Genomic DNA, 20940 nt, shown 5'->3' with positions numbered 1-20940 from the left:
TTATGCCACTTTACAGATGATCAATTTCAGAGAGAATTTTTTAAATCAATGAACAGATATATTGCAATGCGTCACCTCCATTTGTATTAAAAAAAATTACCTTGTGTATATCACTCTTTCATATTACTAGAGCATATTTTAATGATTTAAATGCTATATTTCTGGTGTGGTACATCTCTTGCCCCTAAGAAAGGTTTTGCCCATCTACGTTTGATACCCCTTTTCAATTTTTAGGATTTGTCCTAAGTATTCTTCCCTTAGAAAATGTTATTTAATACCTATTTGGAAGAATGAAGGTTTCCGGCAATCAGACGGCCTTCATTTATCATATAAAGGCAAATAGAAATCCATTTGCCTGGGCGCTTAGGAGATCTTTGTAAGGTACAGTGACACTTAGGGAGAGAAACTGTAACTTTGAGTTACAATGAAGACTGTAAATGGTATTCAAGTATTTATTAATAATCACTCTGCTGTTTAATTGTAAGATAACTATGTGTTTTATCCTTTATTGACATGAAATTGATATATATATATATATATATATATATATATTTATTATTGGCTTATTTGGTTTCCTCTCTGAAAACCTTTAGCCCATACAAAATATAAATATCCATACAACTGTTTTCATAAAAAATTCAAGTGAACTTCATATATACAAGACAAGAAGGAAGCAGAAAAAGAAGCAAAAAAGGGACATGTACCAAAAAGAAAAAAAAGAAAAATAAATAGTTTGTTCTAGAATACACTAGGTTCATAGGGTATCAAGTAAAGTACAGATCTTCTTTTCATAGTTCATTCTCGATCGTCGCTGTCTAACAGAGCTCTTCCAAATTATAGTTCTACTGTGCAATTGCTAGTTTCGTAAATATCAGTAGCAAATATTTCGTCAGAGCAATTATTATTTTTGATTTCTCTCCTTCAACCAAGATAGACCATCAAAGCTTTTCTGAGGCGGCCCACATTTGGTTATGATATCTCCCATAGTAGTGAGTCTTTCCGTTTTCAGGTGCGAACAGTTCATAACTAGGTGTTTAATTGGAGGAGTGGAAAATTGTTCTTTGCAGAGAGTGCAAATGAAATGAAATTTGATTCAGCACCCTGTATGGAGGATCTGGCAAATCTTGTACCACATATGTTTAAACAAAATCTCAAGTATTGCTGACGCAGGAACCAGTTTGGGAAGATTTTGAGTTAGCGTGGTGGGTAATTATGTTTTCTCGGACTAGACCAAAATTCATCGCAATTTTTATATCTACATATATGTTCCATGGTGTCAATCCAATCTTTACGATAAAGCTTCCTCTTGAAGTTATCAGGATTTTGGAGCAATGATTTCTCTGATTCGTTTACATTTTCAATTAATTTCTGACAGATGTGCCTCTGCTCGTTCAGGATCAGTTCTTTAAGGTCTGTCATAGCCTTTTTTAGGAATTTAAAGCCTCCCTTAGGATTGTCTTCCAGGCATTTTCTGTAGAAGCAAATTGAGTTCCATCTAGCAATCGATTTCAAAGATGTCAGCGCCAATTCCCGTCGTACAATCTGAATTGGAATACTTTTTGGTAAACCCATTACCTTTTTCCAAAAGATACCCTCCAGAAGTGGCCAGATGTCTTTGGTCAACATAAGCAAGATATTATTGTAGATGTATGTTTCACATGTTAGTAAGACGAGCTTGGGCTTATACATTTAAAATTGTTTAATTCTTCATGTTTGAATTTTGGAATTGTTAAATATGAATAATTTGTACAGCCTTTCATGGGAACATATTTCCAGAAATAAAGTAATACAGAAATCAACTGAATTACCTGTTACTTTTGCAACATTTCCCTATTGCCTAGTGTGGTAGTTCCTTCACTTTCGCTTGAACGAAAGAGAATTTACAGAGTCTACTGCCATGACTGTATTTTACCTCTAACTGAAAGTATAGCTGTACAATCACAGGTATTTATCTATGATTGAAACATACGTGTGTAATCCCAATTATGTTTTGGTTGTAAGTGTGATAATGGTAAGTCACTTAAAATGCCAACACAAGCCTGCAGAAATGTGAATGGTTCTCTTAAATATACTTTAAGAACGTTGCACAGGTGAGACTTCTCATATTCAAAAGAAAATATGTGACTACTGCACCAGTGCACAGAAAATTGACCAACTCTAACTTGCACAGCTTTTGATAGTTGCATTATTCAGAATGTGGTGAACAGGTTTCACTCTAAGCTTAGACTGTAACATAGCACTCACAGTTTTTCAGAGTGACAAGTATTGTGAATGGATTCTGATTTTTATGTGATGGAAAACAAAGCATGATATTACAGCACTTAACGAATGCTGTAAACAGGACTAAAATTGAGGTAAAATCAGATTGCTCCATTACTTATTACTTATTATGAAAATAGCAAGAAAGCTCAAAATAAGTTTGCTCAGTTTTTGGAGCAACTCCAGATTGCACTGTTGCTTAATTGGTACACTTCAAAAATGGTGCAAAATCGAGTTGCTCCATTTGTGCATACTGCAAAAAAATTAATTTCTCTTTTTTTCTCCTTTGCCCTCACTCTTACACACACACACACACAGTGGAGCTCATTATGAGTTCCCCGAGTTTCCCGGAATCCCGCTGGTAGTTCCAGTGGGATACCAGGAACCTACTGCAGGGGAAAATGAACAAGAACTGCATGAAAATCACACTAGAGAAATCAATAAAGAATAGCTTAGGCCTGCTGACCCAATATAATCATACAAGTGAAACTGAAACTAATCACTGAAAATAAAAAGCAACACCTCTAATAGACATGCAGCGATATCTACATGAAGCCAAGTTGATGTAAAATGTAAGCTCTTTTGTGTGTGGATAACAGCTTACATTGTCTGTACCATGCTAAGTGTTATGCTGACCAGATCTCCAAGTCCTGTTCTTGAGTGCCCCAATCACACCAGGTTTCTAAAACAACCATTGACTGTGTAAATTTAGCTTCAGTGGGCCTGATCACGACTTTGGCGGTAACCCTTAAATCCGGCGGTAGCGCTAATACCGCCGGATTTAAGGGTCTGCCAAATCAGGACTTCGGCGGATTTCGCCCCAGCTGTTAGCTGGGGGGAAATCCGCCAAAAATTCGTGCTATTGCCGCCGGCGGGAAATCTGCCGGCAGTAAGAGCGCACATTTTCCCCATTGAGCCCAATAGGGAATGGGGCATTCCCAAATGGGCTCAATGGGGAATGGGGCATTACTTTACCGCCGAACGCGTGATCCGGCGCTATTAGCGCCGGGGAGGTCGGCAGTAGGGCTATTACCGGTAACGCCCAAATCGTGATCAGGCCCAATGTCTTGAAATGTATTTTGCATGGATATTGTGACAGATCGAGGGCATTCACGCCTTCTCCCCATGGGGAGAGCCAACCCCTTTGAGGCTAGGGAGGTGAGCCCACTCCGCAAGACCCTCCATGGGAGTATGGGCAAGTGGGACCTCAATACTCCCCCTTAGGGGACATGGACTCCCATTCTGATGATGAATTCCTTAGACCCAACAACATATCAGCCTATATGGGACTGCCTGCAGTGAAGATCAATCTGTCATCCTTATGTTTTGTTTCAGGCAATGTAGGAACAAAACAGCCATATTACGAAAGGCGAGATGTCCCTTTAAAGGGAGATGGGCACATAACTGGGACGAGTAGCTCTTGTGAGGAGAGAGAGTATGGTACACAGGGGAAGCTCCCTTACATGATTACACCTTGGAGAGGCAGAGCAAAGTCTCTGGGGCCCGCGACTTTTGCAAAGGCGAAGAACGCCAGAGTGAGATAAATCCTGCAATGGGAGAACTGTTGCGGGAACAGGGACCTAAGACCCGTGCAAGGTGGTAGAGTGACCCTGGCTGCTTCGTGGTGGGCGAGCCGAGCAATGAACGAGGCTGAGACCACCGGAGAAGGGAGCTAGCTACCTGCAGACCATGTCCGTAGATGGCACCCAAAGTCCAAAGGAGCAGAGAACGCTGCGCCCGCAAATCAAGTCACAGAGAAGAGCGAACGAGTATCCCAGTACCTAAGTGCGCACCCCGAGACCCATGAGGTTCCCTTGCATTGGAAAAGATACCGGGGAGAGGTGGGAGGCCGCCGGGGAGAAGTACTCGGAGGAGAGAAAACTCTCAGAGTCCCAAGTGGGAATGTCGAACCTTAAGTAAACAGAATTGGAGGTATCTGAAAGTGATGAATAATGATGTTTGGGAAATAGATAAGAAGTGGAAAATAATACCCAGGCAGGAAGGGGGAAGACCCCAGGTACAGAGGCTTGAAGAGAGGACAGAGCCCACCACAAATTAGTGTAACACGTATTGTGAAATCAGACTGTCAAGGGAACTGAATCATAAAAGAGAGAATCCAATACCAAGAACCCAGAAGAGGGGGACTCATAATTTTGATAAGGTCATAAAAAACCTAGGATTTGTGAACACTCCAGAATATAAGAAACATGCAAGTAAATACCTGAGTGTGAGAAATTATTTCAAGGAAAGTTGTCCTAAAGCTGGCAGTGAATGCAAGGCCCACAGGTATTTGGGAAGAGTTACATGAGCTTATGAAACAAATGTGAAAAGACTATCAGGGTAGATAACTTAAAGAATCCTACATTCATAACAGAGACATTTGTGTATCAATAACCACAGGCGAGAAGATGCAGCCTTAAGAGAAAGCATCTGGGAAGAAGGCAAGAAGAAACACGACCAGGAGAAAAGAGACATTATCTCTTGGCCTATTTTGAGTCATTCATATAAGTGGTAGGATCAGGTAGTGTTAGGTTTGGGAGCGAGGACAGAATATACTTTTTGACTTCCTGATGACAGACGAGCAGCTTCAGTTAATTTAGATAGGCAGGGCCATCCCTTTAGTAATAGTGAAAGATAGGCCTTTGTCTTATATTTTCATTAAAGAGAGGTACCAAGTCCTCAACATGTCTGACTCCTTCTTCCGACCCACCACAATATCCTGAAACCCTGGAGTGGATATGGCTCTGGAGGGCAGGACTTTTAAACCCTGTCAAGAGTAGCTGCCATATTGCTCTGATAACTGGAAGTACTTTTTTTGCAACAGTGCCAAATATGCCATTTCTCACTTGATTAAAATATGCAACTCCTTTCCGCACCACATGTCTGTCATGGGTGGACCTCTAATTCAGCCTGTCTATCTTTTACATAATAGTCTATGTAAGTCTTTCAGCATTAATGTATGGGCAGAGAGAACCTAATAAGTGGTATGAGTGCCACTACTGGCTACTTCCTTATTATCAAATGGTTCATTTAAAATAGCACAACAGCTTTCATATAATGTTTCAAACAAGATGATATGCAGCATGCACTGTGTTAAAATGGAGAAAGACAGTATGTTTGTGAGGCACACCCTGCTATAAGAGCCGTTTCATGCATTATACACTAATGTGACGGTAGGTGGATTATTGGTTTTCATTTTGCTGGGAGTTGGAATCTACGATGAGAATGGTACCTTTGACTTGCTCCTGTGTTATCAACGAGGAGAGGTATACTGTCTTGCTTTGGAATTTGGGACTCCGACCTTGTGGCTCTTCAGTGAGGATAGCAGGATGGAAGGCAGTGGATGGAAAGACGAACAGGTGGAAGAAACAGAGAGATGGTGACATGCAACGAAGATGAAAAGTGAAATCATGAAGTATCACACATTTACAAACTGCACTGCAACACAAACGTTGGATTGACATGGTTTTTGATAACAGTTGCCCCCTTAAGAGATGATCTTTTCAGACATGGAAGCCCACTTAGCGAAAACCAGTGCCATCATCATAAGGAACATAATAGAACAGCAAAGACATGACAGACGCATGCGGAACACAAGTGTGCTGAGTTAAAAGCAGAGTTTGTTCCTCAGTGTGTTGCACTAAAATAAAAATGCTTTGTATAATGCCACACTTTTTGTTTAAAAGTAAACATTTTAAAAAATATCAGTGTGTGAATATCTGCATCGTACATAATATAACAATAGTGGTGATATTGCAATGTAAAAAAAGTCTGCTATGGTGTGCATATGTGTTTAAAAATATAGTAAACATGTGACGCAATGGAGATTGTTCATATCTTATCAGCTGCTGTTCCAAACAAAATTTGGTAAATGCATAATTACAAACATGCCACATATCTTCAGATTATACAGATATAACACACCAAATTAATTCTACCAAAGTGGAAAGATACCATTTCCTAGTAGCTTATAAGTGCCAGTATTCATCCATTTCTATCTGAATGCACTTAGAAAAATGCGGCTTAAAATAAAGCACGTAGATCACCAATGATGAACTAACTCATACGTTGAGGCATAAAAAATATACAATCAAAACACGTATACATTCGATATAGTCAATTAAAACACCATTAAAAGAGCAGCACCCATGAGAATGATTTACCTAACAATACAAACCGAGCGCAAACCCTCAAACCTAACTATCAAATAACCTCCGAATGTCCCCCTACCCCCAGCAGATCACCATGAAGATAGATTAAAAAACAACACATCGCGCCAGGCAGGTTTCATGAGGTGCACTTAGGTCTCAGCAACAATCTCGTCGATGAAGCCCCCATGAAATATTCCACTGATTGAATATTTAGACAGTGAAATCTACAAGTGACTCTTCCAAAACATCTCGATCCTTTAAAACTCTTGCCCGTCGCTACAGAAGAGGATGCATGCTTAATTATAGAGCAGCCTCACTTGTGCGACTGCAGCAATTGTCACATAATTATAGTATTTTATTAAAAACATTATTTTATCCAGAATTATTTAGGGAGTGAAAACAATTGTAAAAGAAAATCAAGAGTGACATACAACATTTTGTATACAAAGTGTTGACAGATAAATATGTTGATACATTTGTTGGAACTGTGAGTACTGCACATGGGTTGCATAGGTGTCTAGGTAAGCTCCATGTTTTAGGATTTTACCAGATAGTTATAGTTCAGAGACCATTATAAGACCTGAATGAGACTGTGTGAATAGTTTTGTCTGTGTATGTGTCAATGTGTGTGTGTGTGTGACGGTGTGTGTCTCCGTGTGCATGTTAGGGGTCTGTAATTGTGCAGTGTGTGTGTGTGTGTGAGAGAGAGAGAGCGAGAGAGACAGAGAATGAGAGACAGAGAATACCAGCAAAGAGAGAAATGGGGTGGGAGAGCAGGGGAAAAGAGAGAGGGAAGAAGGAAGACAGAGTGAAAGAGAAAGGTAGAAAGGTGCAAGATAAATGGGGAGATGGTGAGTAGAACGAACCATGGGTAGGAGGGGAGAGGCAGAGAGAGAAATAGAGAGTGATACAGATAGATACGTGGCTAGTGAGAATGAGAAAGCGATACAGGGAGATAAGAGTGTATTCATTGTTGAAAGTTCAGTGATTAGGTACTTAGTTTTGTTATATTAGCCCACCTCCCATCCTCACTAGATTTGGAGATGGAAAAAATAATAACCGGTAATGTTGTTTTTATGGATTTCTCATCTGGATAGATATCCTACAAGCACCCGCTGTTTTCAGACATTTCAACACAGAGCATAGTGAGGCTGGAGGAACACCTTCCTCGACTCCTGTGGTCCTCGACTCCGAATATGTCGGTACTCACATATATAGGGTGACCTATGCCCCCCGACCTCAGTTCCCCACCTTTTCTCCCCCATGGTCAGCAGCCAATGAAATTGTTTTCTCATCAATTTAACCAACTGTACATGAAAATACCCTTTGTCATTCATTTCTTTTGTTGGGGCAGGTGGGCAAAGGTACTGTAACATCACACAGCACAACCCAATTAAACAGATAGCGCTGCACCCAACAAGTTTCCACTTTTGTTTTGACCAACTCCTCTTTTTATCTAATTCCCCAAAAAATGTCAAAAGCGAGGAAGGATGCGAGGGCGATTAAATATCTGTAGGAGGAGAATCCATAGAAAGAACATTACCAGCAAGTAATTGTTCCTTCAATTGATTGATCCTTCCACAGATTCCTCATATTTACAGACTCCTAAAACAGTGCAGCATATGAAGGCAGGCTAAAAGCAACTAAATAAAAACCTTGTAAAACTGCCCTGCTAAAACGGGTATCCCTGCCCACCAACAAATCAAATCTAAGTTGCATTGCTTTGAAAACGTATGAGAGATGCCCAACTGTACCCCTCTTTGCAAAGCTGAGGAAGCAGCTACCTGTCCTGAAATTCCTCCGGGCTAACTTGTATCCCCTGGCTCAGAGTCTCCACCTCCCCACTTTCAGCACCACTCTCCTCACCTGTGGAATCTGTATAAGAGGTTTCTTCAATGCCAAGCCAGTGTGCCAGGTAGTCCTTTTTCTTAGATGGTAAGGACCTGTCACGGGTAGAAGCCGTGGTGGATCTAGGAATGAACCACACCACGGCCCCAGCCCCGGGAACAGGCAATCGGAAGAGGGGGAAAAAGCCTGTAGGCAGAAAAACAAACCTGAGTCCTTGAACGTAGCTGGCTTCACTTCAGAGTCGGAATTGGATTGAAGCAGCTCTCCGAAGATTAGTGCGCACAAGGTAGCAGCCAGGCAGAGTGTAAAAGGAAGGCACAGGAAATGTACCGGAGTAGTGAGCACAACTCAATGGGAAAGGATTGCAAACTGGAAGGGGCGCTGAACCCAGAGATAGAGAAAGAAAGGAAGCAAGGAAGAGAGGGTAGGCAAGCACCAATAAATGGTAGGCACCTGAGAAAGAAAAGAAAATAACGTGAGAGGAAATGAAGGACTGGCAAGCCGGTACAGAACACAAGAAAAAAAATAGGATGCAAGAAACAGAACACCAGGCGAACGAGCGAGAGAGGAAAAAGCAGGGTGCACGAGAAGGCAAGGTGAGAGAGGAAATGAGACAGACAGAAAAGGCTTCAGTGCGAAGCGGAAACAAGGGAAATAACAAGCGTGTTAACCGTAAAGAGTAAGCGAGCTGACCGAACGGTTGCAAAGCGCCGACCGCTGGGATTACTAGCAGTAAGTAACTCCCAGCGGCAGCCATGATGGTGAAACACTAGAACGTTGCAAACCATTCGGAAAATATGTGGTGGGACACTTCAATGGTGGGATAGTCGTATACGCGGCAACCACAGCCACCTGGACCGGGATATGACACTACCCCTCTATACGAGCTTGGAGCCATAATGGAACCTCCTTGACGGCTTTCTCATAGCAGTCAGCTATACACAGCACGATCCAGTTCAACAACGTTTGTTTGATAACTGCATGACCCAAATATACCAGTGTGAAGGATACAAACAATTGATTGACCATCTGTATTAAAAGGCGCAGTTCTGGCCAGTTAGTGCCCTTTTTGGGTCCAACCTGTGAAGTCTTTCCTCTTTCGAGAGGTGAGGTCTTTTATTGATACAACTTTAGCCAAAAATCATGGCTTAACTCTAAGAATAAGCTTCTCTTAAAGAACTGAAGAAGTGCTTTATATGACAATGCCCTTATCTCATTCACCTGTCTAGTCATTGTGATAACCACTAAGAACGCCATCTTCAATGTAATGAGTCAGACTGAAGTGGACTGTAATGGTTTGAAAAGAGCAACCATTAAAAATGATAGGGCCAGGTTGAAGTCCTAAAATGAAACCACAAATTGGACTGGACCGGAGGAAACATATATACTAGTCTCTTGACAAATTGAGTGGCTATAGGAACCAAAAAGAAATAACCTTACTCAGTGGGACTCTAGAACAACGAGAAAGAGAGGCCAAGCACCCTTTCACTGTGCACACTTGCAGTCTCTGCCTAGCTAGAGACAACAAAAACTCCAACACAAAAGAATTCGGGCATGAAAATGGATCTACACCTCTCTCCCTGCACCACTCCTCAAAACCTCCTCCATCTGCACACATAAACAGACATAGTCGAGGGACTGCGTGCAGCCAGCAACACCTCCAAAATCTCATCTGGATGATCTTAGACTGCTATGTTTCTATGCTATGGTACACTGCTGCCATTTGCAGATCTGAAAATAAGACAGGGGTTGGTTTGGTAGTGAGAGGAGAGGGAGAGCGCACAAGTGCTTTTGCTATATTGTTGGTAGTTTCAGTTGATAGGAAATGGTCACCGTGTGTGGGTTGGCTTCTAGGTGGTCTGGGTTGACGGGTTGGTGTGCAAGGTATTTGCATGCATATACAAGGCCTTGTGTGCCCATGGCCAAAGGATGCAATGGCTGTGTTGGAATTGTTGAGTTACTGGATGAGGTGTGGAGTTGTGTTGTTTGTGGTTGTTGGTGGTGGTGCAATAGCTGCTGTCAGTGGTTTGTTTGCAAGAGTATCAATAGTTTTAGTATAGATGACTGGGGGAAAGTGTGCAATCCTCAAGGCATCGCATTAAGCCGGTCTCTCAGGTAGGTTGCTGGGTTACTGCAACCCAGTTTGCCGTGGTCAGCAATGTTTAGTCTCTCTTTGACAATGGCCTATGACTTGCGAGTTATTATGGCAAATTAAACAGCCATGTATTTACTACTTTCATGAAGGCCAGGTGTTCCTCTATTGTGAGTAGTCCCTTGGGGAAGGAGTTCCAGAGTTGTGCTGTGATGCTAGAAATCCTGATTCAACTTAACTCCTTGTCAAATAATGTTAGGGTTCAAGGCGTTTGTCATTGGGACCTCTGGGTTTGGTTTGTAGATGGAGATTTTTCTTGCAGCAATTCTCCTCCTTTGCTGTGAATTGCTCTGTGAAGAATGTAGAGAATTTTCAAATAGATAATTTTCTCAACTGGTAGCCAGTGTAGTGTTGTTAGTGTTGGAATGGTGTGTTCTCTCTTATTGAGTCTTAGAAAAGTCTTGCTGCTGCTCTCTGGAGTTATCTTTCTTTGGTGAGGTAGTCGGGGATGCCAAGGTAGATGTTGTTGATTCCCTCGACAATCTATTGTTGACATGGGAAGTGAGATAATGGTAAGTGTTCTGTGTGGAAAGGGGTAATATCTGTCTGACAGATCGTAGCTACATAAATTAAATTTTGTATCTTTACAGGTGTATTCTGAGTCTGGGGCTGTGGAATGGTGTAGAACTATTTGCAGCTTCGCAGTGGGCTAAAAAATGATGACTCACCATAGATGATTTAAAAAGAGAAATTCTGAAACCCATATCATTCTAGTGGGATTAGAGGGACATTTCTTTCTAATGACATTGTGCAGAAAGGACATTAGCCTGCCTTTAGGGGACTAGCAATGCAAAGTGGAATTGAGGGGATCATTCCTGTCCTTTCAGAAAATCATAATTTCATGTTCTTTTATTGTGTGGTAGAATCGATATTTTATGCTCTTCAAAATGAAAACACAGCTTCCCTAAACCCAAGCCTATAGTTTCATAACGCAAACCACCACGGCTTATATTTTACAATTATGCAACCACTAGAAGGACATACCATCTGAAACATATATGAAAATATTATTTAAATGAGGAAATGTATTTTTAATGTGATACGTGTATATATATATTTATATATATACACACATATATATATATATATATATATATATATATATATATTTATATATATATATATTTTTTTTTCTGAATAAACCTTAGTTAACGTGTAGGTAAGTTGTGCAGATTTAACGCAGCAAAACCGGTAAAATTCAGTTGATGTGGGAAGTCCTGACTCGCTTAGCTTAACTCGCCACACTCCCGTTGATGTCCCCCATAAATCCATTTTGCAAGTCATTGTCAATCACTTCTCTTACAATATGAATGTGCTCATGGGCTTTGCAACGGGAACACGCCGAGTTAAGCTGGTCATGACTGCCCACATCGGCTGAATTTCAAGGGTTTTGTTGCATTAAATCTGCTCAACTTTACTAAGGTTTTTTCAGTGAATTTGAAGAGATTTGTTATACCATATCTTTTTAACACTCCGCTACCCATGGCCTTTGGCCATGTCCACTGTACATGTTCCCCCAGTATCTTTCTTTTGGACCCACTCGGACCACTTTCCTTTGGACCCACTCAGACCACTTTCTTTTGGACCCACTAGGTGGCCACTATACATGATTTTCAGGCTCACTAGCCAGGGCCTTCAGCCCTGGCCAGTGAGCATGGCCATCGGCCGTTTCCACTGTATCTCTTAAAACACGACCTTTCCTTCCCGCATGACCATTGGCCCCAGCCCTCAGGGATGGCCCCTTTACGTGTTGCCCCAATAGCTTTCTTCCGGTCCCACTAGCTGGCCTTCGTCCGTGACAACTCTGCATATTGCTCCACTAGGTTTCCTAAACAGCCTTTTGGTGTGGCCCCTTGACATGTTGCCCACTAGGTGCTGTGTCCACTGTACAGGTTCCTCCAATATCTTTCTTTTGGATCCACTATTTGGCCACGTCCGTTGACTGTAGCACTATACATGTCTTTCAGGCACACCTCTAGGTTTCTTTTGGGCACACTAGCCATGGCCAGTAGACAGAGCCTTTTGCTGTGGCCCCTTGACATGTTGCCCACTAGGTTTCATTGGATACCACAAGCCATGGCCTTCGATCACTTTCCATACTGCACCATTCCATATTGTAACCGAGTAGCCATAGCCTTTGGCCTCACCCATTACCACCCACCTCACCGTAGTTGTAAAATATACCGTTTTTTGCTTAATCTATTTTTTTTTTCAACTCTCTTCTTAAAAAAATGTTTCCCCCATAACCGGGGTTATCAATGTACTACAGATAACTGCAGTTATCCAAAAGTGCACACAAATAACTGTGGTTACCTATCAAAAGCATGGAAAATTCAAACATCTTCCCTGCCCTCCCAGGTACTCGCCAAGTGCCCCCCTCCTCGTTCCATGCCTCCCCCACTCCCTTCAAGTTATGTTCCCCTCCCTAGCCCTCTCCCATTCCCTCAATACTCATCCTTTCATCTGACACTCTTCATTCCCGATCTAGTTTTCGATCATTACTGTGGTTATCCAGCCGGATATGTGAAAAAATTAATGCCCTGAACTTGGTACCCAGCCCCGCGTCCTAAACCCCATTTTCACATGGTGCCCTCTTTCCCCCGCCCCACCTCTAGCCCTGATGCAATTTCATAATTTTTCCTCCTCCAACTGGCATTTTTCCCATTTTCTTTTTCGGCTAACACGATTATACCCGTTAAAACTGTGGTTATGGATGGCACCGAGCAAGAAAAAAAGAAATGGTGGCTCTTTCATTTCTGAAAAGTCTTGCTGATGCCTTGTGGGACACATATATAACTATAATTTTGGGAGAAGGGGCATTACCGTCTCTGTCAAATATTTTAACAACTACTAGTTGGAATAAACCCAGGCCCCTCCCGGAAATGTCATTAGCCTTTATCAGTCTCTACGTAGCAAAGCAATAAGACCAATATAAAGGTTTTAGAGAGCAGGTGGGCACGCTGTTCTTTGTTGCATATTTTAAGAACTACAGGATTGATTTACTCCAAAACAGTCAAGATATTTAAGTCAACGCTTTGTGCCATGTTCTTTCTTATTTGGTCTAAATATAGTGGTTTTCACGCTATGGCTGTTCAAGAACTGTTATTTTTCTATATGGGAAAATGAATGGGCTGAAAACTAATTTCTAAATAACTTTTTCATTTTATATTGTGTTTTTTCCCCAAAATGTGCTGTTTGGGGAAAGTGGGGGGAACGGGGTCTTGACAAACTTTTGCTTTTGAGAATTTCAAATCCATCCAGCAAGTCAAAAGTTATTAGCAATAGAATCTGGGGAAAAACTGACTGCTTTTTCATTTCTGAAAAATGCCTCTATGCTGCAAAGCACTATGGGAGGTATAGCTATAATTTCAGCTATAGGCACCCCCTTGTCCGTCAAAAACTTTAACAACTACTGGACGCAACAGCCCCAGACCCTTCACGGAATTGGAGTGAACGCTTCATGCCCAAGTTGTTTTGAACCTGGTCCAATTCTGTCCAGCGGTTTTGGCTATGCACTTGAGCAAAAATGTTACTTATTCTCTATGAGAAAATGAATGAGGACTAGGCCGATACAGCATTTTTTTTACTTTCCTAATAACGTCTTTATTTTTTAACAGATCGTTCCCAAAATGTCCAGTCTGTGGGGGGCTATGGGCAGTGGTGATAGGGCACGAGTACAATTTTGTTTGAAAAATTGCAACTAAATCGTACCGGGTTTCCTATGGAACTCAATACTCAACTTAACTCTAGTGCGGTGACCGTCATACTGTATGGGATACATTACTCACCGTAATCGCATTTCTGATGCTTGTATCTGCTTAGATTCAAAGGCTATGCATAGGTCGACATCTAGAAATATGATTACGGTGAGTAATGTATCCCTTTTGAGGCTTGTGAATCTGCTAAGATCACATGCTATGCAAAGAATAGCGAGTAGTGTCTGGAGAAGGTGGTGGGTTGTGAGAAGGTAAAGCAGTAAATCGATGTTTTAACTCTGCTTGTCCCACCTGTGAATCTGCTTTAGAATGTGTGTCAATGCAGTAATGCTGAGTAAAGGTATGTATAGAACTCTATGTAGCTGTTTTACAAATGGCATTCGCTGGGACATTTGCAATAAAGGCCAAAGTAGCTCCTGAACCCTTGTTTGATAGAGAGTAGCAGAGCTGTATGCATTTCACTAACCATCTGGAGCTGGTGTTTTTTTTTTTAACGTGATCACCTTTTCCCTGCCAGGCGCCATGGAGACAAAGAGTTGGTCTGTTTTTCGTTGTGGTTTTGTCTTGTTTACATAGTAAATAACCACCCTCCTTACATCTAGTGTTTGGAGGTTTTTCTCAGTTGAGTTAGAAGCGTTTTGAAAGAAAGCAGGACTTTCAATGGACTGGTTGACATGGAACTTGGATATGAACTTAGGTGAAAGCCTAGGGTGTGTTCTCAGTACCAACTTGTCTTTGTGAATAAAAAGGGTCTTGCACCGACAATGCTTGTAGTTCACCGACTCTTCTTATGGAGGAGATGGCAACTAGAAAAGCGGTTCTATATGTTATGTTAAGGTTATGTTAAGATAATTTATAAATCGCTCGTTCACTTGAGGGCATCATGGCGCTGCAAATAGGAGGGAAACAGCCTAGCCAACAAAAAAATCCTAAAAAAGGTACTTTTTAAAGTCTTTCTGAAGGTGCGATAATTTACCAAATCTTTCATAGACAGTGGAATGCCATTCCAGAGCTGAGCTGCGGCAAAAGAAAAAGCACGACCACCAATACGGGAGCATCAAAACTCAGGAACAAGAATTAGAGCAGCTGTGACCAAGCGCAAGGACCGTTTAGGAAGATAGCAGAGAAACCTGTCGCAGAGATATTCAGCACCTTGAGGATGTAAAGTACGGTGGACCAGACATAGAGCTTTAAAAACAATGTGCTGGGCAACCGGCAGCCAGTGTAGTGAGCGCAACACACAAGGATATATGGGCAGCATATAGAGAGCCAGTGGCGCCCCGAGCAGACATGATTTTTAATCGTTGAAGCCGCTGAATGAGACCCTAAGGTTGAGATAGATACAAGGAATTACAATAGTCTAGGCGACTAAGCACGAAGGCAGCCACTACTGGAGAATGAAGATGGAGAGGAAGCAGCGGAAGAACCTTCCTCAGAATTCTCAAATGAAAATGCCCTGCTTTACAAACAGTGGCAACTTGGGACTCCATGGAGAGTGAGGCTGAGATTATTACCCCCAAATTCCTCACCTTATCGGATGGAACTGGAAGGGAACCCAAAGAGGAAGGCCAGAAAGAAGACACCCAAAGTGAAGGATTGGGATGAGAACCCACCACCAGCACTTCAGTCTTATCTCCGTTCAGCTTCAGTCAGTTGTGGTTCATCCACTCACCATGGACGCCAGGCACCCGGGTAGGCGCAACAACATCTCAGCCTGATTTAGATCTAGACAGATCAGGAGTGTCGTCAGCGTATGAGTAGTACCTGACACCGAAGGAGCGGATAAGACACACAAGAGGCAGTTGTAAATATTGAAGAGAATCGGGGACAAGGGGAGCCTTGGGGGACATCTCGTAGAAATGCAAAGATGGAAGAAAGAAACGGAGGAGGTGAGAGAATCTGAATTCTTTTGGCCAAGAAGGAGTAAAACCAGGTGTGAACCTGGCCAGAGATTCCGACTTGGGCCAGGTGGTCAAGCAGGATGGGGTGGTCAACAGTGTCGAATGCCACAGACAGATCAAATAAAATTAGGGCACCTACCCCTACTGTATGGACCAGTGTTGGGGAGAATTCTCATAAATGGCTAATTTCCCTTACCTAATTAGTCCCTCAGCAGCTTTGCTGGATTTCTAGGATTTATTGTTTTCACCTGGTAAGAGTGTGAGCCTTTTACCCACTCGTACATGTGTTTTGCTGTGTGTGTTTTAACCATTTTTGTGATCTTGGGCTCTGGAGCCTCACCTACTCCATGAGCATCATTTTTGTGTGTGTTACACAGCACCTTCAGTGCAGTGACACAGGGTTGTCTTTTAGACTTCCCATTGACTCATTTTTCTGGGACTGACTACTGTCTCGCAGAAACATGTAAAGTTGCCATTAACTTTATGTAGTCTCTTTAAACTACAGACCGAGTACACCCCATCTTACATGGAGTATTGGAAAGGGTTAATTCCTATCCCTTTTTGTCTGTTCCTCTTGGAGCACTGTTTCGCTCCCTTTACATCAAGACTTGGCTGGTGGCAGTGGTAACTACCCTAACTTTTCTACCGCGGTTATATTATCTAACCATGGTATTGTTTTAGGCTATCATATTAGCCTCGAACATAAACCCGCTTGACCAAATACATTTTATTTTGGCTCCGGCTGGGTTTATTCACCATTTCTTTTTGGTAAAGTCTTTCTCGTGTTCTTCTCTGTGCGCCAAACTAGGGTTGATTCCTTTGTTCGCCTTCTTTTCGCGGGCTTCTGCAGAGAAGCTCTCCTTAAGGCACCTGAAAGTCTGGGTCAGCAGGATGTGAGGGAGGGGTCTTAGGACCCCTGCCATAGGTTCCCTTGGTGACCCAAGTCACACTCCTGTTTGATTGGCTGGGTTACTGTCCTTCCCAGGACAGCCACCCTGCTGTGTGGATTGACAGCCAGGCTGAATGAATGGGGGAAAACTGCCAAAAAAGCAGGTCTCTGGGACTGGAAAGGCAGAGTCGCACTGGAACGAAAGAACCAATGAGGAGCTGATGGAATAGGACCCCATCAACGACTGAACCACCCGGTGAAGGCCTGCTGCAGGTCCCAATCTTCAGAATCTGACAACAGAGAAGATCCTCCAGGAAACTTCTCCCCTTGAGCTGGTGGGACCAACCAGTTCGCCCAAACTGCAAGCCAGGACCCCTCCTCTGGTCAAATTCGCTGTACAGAGCTACAGTGAGCCAGATAGCCAGGAAGGTCGGACCCTGCTTGGGTTTTAAGGAGCGCACCTTTTATTCGTTGCTTTGCTCTGCTGCTGGTTTTTTCCCTGGATAGTGCAGGACCCTCCAGTCTTCCTACTTCGTGTCAGTCCAACAGTCGCTTCAGGAACCGTGAGCCTGCAGGAACTACCAGGAACGTCCGCCTCAGCTACAGCTTCCTCTCCATTTTAAGGTACAGTGAAAACCTGGTTGATCGTTTCGTTCAGCCGCGGGGAAAGTGTGTCAAATCTTTCTCCAATCTGAGGGCTTGTACTTCTCTTCTCTTTGAACTAACTTTTCTACCAACCAACCTCGTTCGAAATCCGTGGCACAAACTTTACCGTGAACTACCCTGAACCGTGTGATCTTGAGCAAAATACTTTTGTCCTATTGACTTTGGCCCTAAGCCCTTTCTACCTGATTCTATCACTGTAGTTCCTTTTGCTCTATTGCCCTGAGTACTTACCTGTTGGTGTGGTTCAATTTCTATTAACTTTGTCTTTCCCTGCCTTTTTAAATTGCTGGAGTGCCATTTTGCTCCCACTTCATTTTGTGAGCTTAACTTGTCTGGGATTTAAGGGAAGTGGTGTGGTGTATTAAGAGTGTGATTTTTAAACTGCTTATAATAGTGTAATGTTATACAAGTGAAGAGTGAAATAAATGTATATTTTTTTACTTGAAAACCTTGAGTCAGTGTTTGCCTGAATCATAGTAATTTCTGTCCTTTGTGCAACTATTTGATACTGCTCACTTACTCTTGAGATAAGTCTGGCTGCTCAGACATCGTTACCAATTTACTGTGTAGTACTGGCTTGTACCAAAGGTGAATTTGTGCTGTCACTTGTAGTCTTAATTGTGTGTGGTGTTCCCAAAGGGTACTGCATATAATTCTGCCTAACAACCAGCCTGGCCATATCGTCAAGAACCGAGACGAGGATACTCTGTCCCCCGACCCGGTCTAAAACCAGATCGGGCAAGGTAAAAAAGCCTAGTGGATTCCATATAAGATGACAGCATAGGGGAGACGCATAAAAGTTTCATGACAAACGGAAGTAGTGAAATAAGGCGATAGTTAGAAAGCACCAGAGGACAGAGGGAGGGTTTCTTAAGCAAAGGAATCACTGTGGCAGCCTTAAGTTCTGAGGGGATAATTCCAGTTTGACATTAATTATTGACTGTGCTGTTAATTCCAGTGTGCAATTCAGATGAAATAACTTTCATATTGACTAGGGGAATAGGGTCAGAAGGAAACCCAGACTTAATACGATGGATAGCAGTCAGAACGTCTGACTCTGTAAACACTGGAAATGAAGACCAACCCTCGGATACTGTCCGGCTCGTGTGAGAGTGAGTTTCAGACACAGTATGCGGGGCAATAGTGGTTAACGTGGAGGCCTTTGCTATATTAGTGCGTATTGTTTCGATTTTTGTAATAAAGGATTGAGCCAAAAGGTCACAAAAATCATGAGTGGGCTCTGGCTGCAGATGACAGAGATCTCACCACGGTAAAAAGCGATTTTGGTTGGCAGATGGCATATTGAATTTTCTGAGTAAGGAAAGCTTTTTTTGCTGCTAAAATGGCTTCAGAATATGCAGAAGCGCATGCCTTATAACACAATTTAGGCTGGGGTCATATGACAGCCGCCATTTGCGCTCTGTTTGCCTCATAGCAAGAGGAAGCAGTTTAAGATTTTGCGTGAACCCAGAATCCAAAGGGAGTCTCCGAGGCTGAATCAGCCGTAGAGGGGCTACTAAATCTGCAGCAGCACGCAAAGCATTAATGAGTCCAGATAAAGTAGATGAAGATGCCTCACATCCTTGGCTTTTGACAGTGGATATGAATTTAGATAGGTTTCCATCTTTTCAACAGCGCTGTTATTGGGTTTATATGACCCCCCCCCTTAAGTAGGCAAGACTCCAGGTAGTGGTCCGACCAGTACTGGTTCCACCGAGAAGGTACTCAGTAGACCTTCATTGGCCCAGGCCAAATCTAGAGTATTGCCCAACTTGTGGGTAGGTTCGGCGACTAGTTGGGTGAAACCAAGATCAATCATACTGTCAAAAAAAGAACTAATTGTGAAGGTTTGGGGTTTATTGAATTTAAAATTAAAATCTCCTAACACCACAAAATTGGAAAATTGTGCATGTAATTCCACCAGAGTATCTAATAAAGGATCAAGAAGGCCAGTAAAAGACCCCGGCAGGCAATAAATAAACAAAAAGTGACAAACAAAAGAACCAGGAGAGATTCCATAAACAGAAATAACAGCTTAGAAACCTTCAAGAATTCTTTAAAAATGACTGCAACCCCACCTCCCTTTTGTAAGGTTGGGGGGGGGCAGTCCACATGAATGATGGATTAACCATCAGGTATTGCTTGAATGAAGACAGGATCCGAAGACTCCTGTAACCAGGTTTCAGTTAAAAAAAATAAATCATGGAAGCGATCGGAAAGTACCTGATAAATGTTATCTGCATGAGCCATCAAAGAGCATGTATTGAGGAGCAGCATTCTAAGGTCACCTATAGCTGGTGACTGCGGAGAGGGCAGTTGGACGGTGTTGTTAAGACCATAGACAGACACACCCACCCAGCCAGCAGGAAAGTGAGTGCTGGGAGGTGCCAAAGCAAGGTTGGCCCAGGTGAAATGTATGGGCCCATCCAGCCCAGTCCGAGCATTCGGGCTTGCCTTAAGCGTGCCTTTGGCGCGCTGATGGCACGCCCAATGCGCGGGCGAATACTTCTACACATTAAACCCTGAAATTGGAAGATGATACGTGTTAAGGCTGAATTTGTGCATAAGCTCATATGAGTGGGATTGGGGTTGGAAGCCTGTGGATTGGAAGCCCACGGCTAAAATGTTCAAGGGAGAAACAAGGGAGAATTTCAGCCACTGCTTCCAAACCCACTCCCGCTCCCACCCACACCCCTAACCCCACCCCCTACTTACTTTGCGGTGGCACACGTTGTTGTGTGCCACCGACTGGTTGTGTCCCTGCAACGCCTGTTCCCTTTCACTTCTGTGATTGGGAACCTGCATTGCAGGGTCCTTTCCTTTTTTAAAGTTTTACTTTATTCGGGACTGGCTGTGAGGGACAGCCCCGTAACCCCCACTCGCAATATACGGAAGTGTGCAGGGGACACCCACAACCCTGGCAGCCCTTGCCACCGAATGGGGTATTTGGTCGAACGTTTCGCCCACTTGCAAGGGTTGTGAAATGGTTTTCCTTTTAACAGATTTTCCTTTGTCCACCAGCGTAGCACTTGTACTAGGGTTGGTGAAACAACCACTAGATCGTCCCACTGACTGCTTGCCTGAGACCACTGTTTCATTAACCACTCATTGGGCGCATGCACAACCGTGCATGCGGAACCAGGTAAATGCATGAAGACATCATCCTGAGCAAGCGCATTACTTTCCGTGCGGTTATTTGGCGACCGGCTAGATACTGAGGTATTTGCAGCAGGATGTTTTGCACTCGTTTGTTTGATGGGAAGACTAGGCCCTCTTCTGTCGTTAAGATAGCTCCTAAGAACTGGTTGGTTTTGCTTGGAGAGAAACTTGATTTTTTCTCGTTGATTGAGGATCCGAA

The 20940-nt window shown here is 42.9% G+C and overlaps 1 protein-coding gene across 15 annotated transcripts in view; it reads right to left on the bottom strand.

Annotated features, from left to right (window-relative positions):
- RIMS1 (regulating synaptic membrane exocytosis 1) overlaps positions 1-20940 on the bottom strand; it is a 1643460-nt gene that overhangs the window by 450479 nt on the left and 1172041 nt on the right. For 3 of the 15 annotated variants that reach the window (XM_069606225.1, XM_069606226.1, XM_069606234.1), the window contains one exon: positions 5492-5569. The exons of the other annotated variants lie outside the window; for them this stretch is intronic. In XM_069606225.1, the coding sequence (XP_069462326.1) occupies positions 5492-5569 (78 nt within the window). The remainder of the gene's footprint in view (positions 1-5491; positions 5570-20940) is intronic. 15 annotated transcript variants of the gene reach the window in all.

Source organism: Ambystoma mexicanum, chromosome 4p (genome assembly GCF_040938575.1).
Source record: "Ambystoma mexicanum isolate Mex_15411 chromosome 4p, UKY_AmexF1_1, whole genome shotgun sequence".
In the NCBI taxonomy this organism is placed as follows: domain Eukaryota; kingdom Metazoa; phylum Chordata; class Amphibia; order Caudata; family Ambystomatidae; genus Ambystoma; species Ambystoma mexicanum.
Note: the sequence above shows the minus strand (reverse complement) of the source record. Positions and strands in the feature narration are given on the sequence as shown.